A 4,495-nucleotide genomic window follows, 5' to 3' on the forward strand; every position below is an offset into this window, starting at 1 on the left:
AAAAATACAATAAACACAGAGTTCTAACCAACACATTTAACATGAATATAAAATGACCTCATCTGTCATTAGTCATGTTCATTTATTGGTAAACTTCCTGTTGCCTAAATCTTTTCTTTATTTGGTTTACATGGTTTTCCTGCTTCTCCTGTCTTTGTTTACATTTTAGGGGAACAAGCTTTTAATTCTTTGCCATTTTTCAGGGCATTTCATCAGATCATTTCTCACATCGTTATTTAACTCTGCCTGCAGCTCCAGACCCGGGCAGCCTTAAAGGTTAAACGCAGTGAAAAGCCCACTATAATTAACGTTACTCTGATAAGCAGCATCATTAAAAAACACTTAGAGGATTGATTTTTGTGCTCACTTCATGGAGCTCCACCTACACAAATACAGATTTGCTGAAAGGCTAAACCGACCCAGTCTGACAACACCATTAATCAGCCGAGGCCCTTCGCAGAGGCTTTAACTCATTGAATCCTCTCATAATCACGCACCAATTCACACTAATAACCGCTACAGCGCTCGTCTCTTTTTCTTCACCTCTCTTCCTCCGGTCTCTCTCTCCATCATGATTTCCATTCATCACGCGTCTCTCTCTGCTCGCTGCAGGTTGCCGGGGCTCTGTCAGCGATAGTCATCCTTTTCATCACGCTCTGGATCGGAAGGCTCTTTGAGGATCTGCCCAAGGTACACACATCTGTGCACCATCATGAGCAAGTGTCCAAGTCGCTATGAATGAGTTTAGACACTCGTATGGCTTCCACAAGAGCTGAGGCTGCTGTTTATCCACCAACAGACACTTTTCCTGCCTTTAGGTCAAAGCTATCAGCTACTTTTACAAACAGAGCACATGGATTGTCATCAGGTTATTCTGTAAAATAACAATTAAGCTACACTTTACTGAAGATGGAAGCACAGACAACTAAAAAACAAACAGACAGTTTAACTCTGTGTACATTGTAGTTCATTTTGGACTTAAAATTTAAACCTCAACTGGATGATAATCTGTTATGAGGAGTTCATTTATACAAATGGACTTTCATGTCTCAGGAATCCAAACCGGAACACAACTGAATAGAATAAAAGTCCTTTTATTATCAAAACTAATCAACAAGCCTTTTAGTGCGTTAGAAATAAATACAAGGTGCAGAAGTTGCTGTTAGGCACTCAGGTTCAGGGCAGGTCCTCGTGGTCGGACAGCAGCAGCCTGGTTTGGTCCGGTCCGGTCCGCAGAGGAGACGTAAAACTGAGCGGACTGCTGGATGGGATGAAGAGGTTCGGGATCTGGTCTGGAGTCAGAACCAAAGATTGCAGATATGATACGGATTAGCAGACAGCATAATGCCCGATCAAGTATCAATACACGCTCCTGTGTCTTCAGGTGATCCTGCTCTGACTCAGTTCAACAGGTTTACAGTTTCTGGAGGAGAACTCGACTCACCTGTTGGTGTTTGGAAGAGTTCAGTTCTCTCATGGTTCTGGGGTAGAAGCTGCTTTTCTGTGATTTGATGGACCTGAGGCACCAAACAGATGGTGTCCAGGATGGGATTGGTCCTTAACTCTATTCAGGACTTTCATGTTGCCATACGTAGAAGGTCTTTCGGGCTCCATTGGACCCCAAGAAAGAATATGTGCAAAATACTTGTTGGTATTCATTACAGACTGTTATACTATGTTAAACACATTTTCTGATAAGTTGACGTATTTTTGGTTCCAAATGCATGACATAGATCCCTTTTTTATATTTAAAAAAATCTTAAAAAATAAAATATCTGTCACCTAAACCAAATGGCCTAGGATCCAAAAGACCCCAAAAGTCCTGAATAGGGTTCAGAGTGTTTGCTGCTCTACTGAGGCAGCGAGAGCTGAATAAGTCCTCCAAAGGAGAAAGTGAACAGCCGATGATGTTGCTCATGATCCTCTGCAGCGTTCCATATAAAAGTGTTTCACATCTCGTTCATTCTGCAGGCTGTGCTCGCTGCAATCATCTTTGTCAACCTGCACGGCATCATGAAGCAGTTCCTGGACGTCCCAGCTCTGTGGAAGAGCAACAGAGTGGACATGGTGAGTGGGCAGCACACAGCCACAATGAGTACAGCTTCACTTTAATGTGTAGTAGTTTAATGTAGTTTAATGTGTGTACTTTTGTAGTAATTGTATTAATTCTAAGTTGAACAGTAACAGTTGTACTTGTGCTGTAAAATGAAAAAACCACCAGTTTAGATTCACTATATTGAAAAAAACAGGCACCACAGTAGGAACTAAATGCAATAAAAGTTAGTTTATCTTTCATTACTGAGATTCCAATTTTTGGATTTTACAATATTTTGATATGTCCACCTTTATTTTTTTTTAGATAGACTTGACTCCTCAATCCGATGTGTAGAATTTAACAGTACCATCCAATCAATAAAAACAAGGATTTTTTGATGTTATTGTTAATATTGGTTGTATTGATGATAATAACAACAGTTAATTTAGTTGTTTTTACACATGTAAATATCCTTTATTACATATCAAAGAAAAAAAAGAACATATATTACTTTATGTAAAATGAAGGCTATAGAAAATGTATTGTAATCATGACACATTAGTTTACACTATTTTTTTTTTTACTGTCTCTGCTGCTGGAATATCATCTTTTTTTCACAGTGTAGTTTGGTAAGACGTGAACGGGTAAACATCTTGAAACAGAACAGAGTAGAACATTCCTAAAACTGAAGCTGACAGATTTACTTAAACTGTGTCTGCACCAACCAAGTCCAACTTTATATTTTCCTCCACACGTTCTGTAATAATTATTATATTAAAGGATCGCTGTTGTGTTATTTTACTCCTTGTTTCTCATCATCTCTTCTCTGTCCAGCTGGTCTGGGTGGTCACCTTCATCCTCACTGTGCTGCTCAACCCTGACCTGGGTCTGGCTGCTGCCATCGGCTTCTCCATGCTCACCGTTATCTTCAGGACGCAGCTGTAAGAACACAGCACTGGGGGGCTGCACAAACACACAATCATACACTTAAAGCCAATACAAACTGATTCTATACATCCGCACCAAGCACAGAACGTGTAGCCGTGCAGACCATTATTTTCATGAACTGAGATATGCCTGTGCTCCTATTGTTGCACACCATCTCCATTTCTCGTCTTTCTCATGTTGCTCAGCCAAACGCAGCAAACAAAGGAGCTCTTCTTCCTGCCATCAGGAGGTCGGTAGCGTGTTTTCTGGTGTGCGTGCGTGGGCCACTGTTTGTCTGCACGTTTCTGTTGCATTATATAGAAGCACGAGCTGCATGCGAGTTTGCACCTGTTCCTGCAGCACGATGGAGGATTAACAATCACACCTTCAGTGAACCTTGAGAGAGCAATAACCACACCCAACAATTAGCTCAATCCTTCAGATGACACTGACACACAAAGAGTGACAAATTGTACAGTTCTTTGTTTTGTGTTTCAGACCTAAATACTCCCTGTTGGGGCAGATCCCAAACACCGACATCTACAAGCCAGTGGAGGACTACGATCAGGTACAGCACGGTGTATTTAAATGACAACCGCTGCCGCAGAGACGAACGGAATAATTAAAAATCGAATTTTTGCGACAAATTAAAAGTACAGTCCCCTAAGCACCGTCTTCATGTTTCCAGCCTGAACGATTTAAGCTTCTAAAAACAGGAAACTGGAATTATTCATATTCAAGTGTCATTTTCAGAAGAGGGAAAAAAAATGATTTCAAAAGAGTAAAGAGTTGAAAAGAGTTACTGTCAGTATTTGTTCTGTTGTGAATATCACACCGAGGAGAACCAGTGCTTTTAAATAAGGAGTTACTGAACACAATGCATGCCTGTGATGTCTGTAATTAAAAAAAGACTGTTGTTGTGTGGCTCAGGGAAATTGGTTTCGGAACATTTTTGCTTTTTATAGTTCACACAGAAAAGTTGAACAAAACCAGTCGATGTTTATCAAATGAGTGGGATGTACATTTATATATACGGTGCTTTTAAACCTTCAGTTTTGTGGCTTTAGGAATAAATTGAAGGTCTGAAAGTCGCTCAACGACTACTAGATGGATGACATTTTGTTTGCTGTAATGTGACTCAGGTAGTTTTGACATTGTAGCTTCATGTGCGTCTCTTGGTACGAGGACACGCGCTGACTAATTTGCCTTCTCATTGTATGAACTCAATGACTGATTTTAGGTGAGGCACATTCCAGGGATCGTGATCTTCCGGTCCTCTGCCACGCTCTACTTCGCCAACGCTGAGATGTACCAAGATGCTCTGGGAGAGAAGGTGAGGAAACACTCACACACATCCTTAAACTAGCATTGCCTTCTGAACCCCCACAAGAGTCGTGTTGTCTTGAAATGAAACCAGGGTCAACTTTTCAGTGGTTCTTGAACGACTCATCTGTAATGTTTGGTTCCATCAAGTAAAATAAATATCAGATCTGAGCTTGAAATCAGAATATTTCAATAAAGTCACTTTGAAAA

The 4,495-nt window shown here is 40.6% G+C and overlaps 1 protein-coding gene across 1 annotated transcript in view; it reads left to right on the plus strand.

Moving 5' to 3' along the window:
* Positions 1-4,495, plus strand: part of slc26a6.2 (solute carrier family 26 member 6, tandem duplicate 2) — a 23,904-nt gene that overhangs the window by 9,850 nt on the left and 9,559 nt on the right. Inside the window, exons 10-14 of the mRNA XM_008284718.1 lie at positions 613-690; positions 1,972-2,067; positions 2,870-2,976; positions 3,461-3,530; positions 4,203-4,295. Coding sequence (XP_008282940.1) covers positions 613-690; positions 1,972-2,067; positions 2,870-2,976; positions 3,461-3,530; positions 4,203-4,295 — 444 coding nt within the window. The remainder of the gene's footprint in view (positions 1-612; positions 691-1,971; positions 2,068-2,869; positions 2,977-3,460; positions 3,531-4,202; positions 4,296-4,495) is intronic.

Source organism: Stegastes partitus, unplaced genomic scaffold (genome assembly GCF_000690725.1).
Source record: "Stegastes partitus isolate 25-593 unplaced genomic scaffold, Stegastes_partitus-1.0.2 Scaffold369, whole genome shotgun sequence".
NCBI classification, from domain to species: Eukaryota; Metazoa; Chordata; class Actinopteri; family Pomacentridae; genus Stegastes; species Stegastes partitus.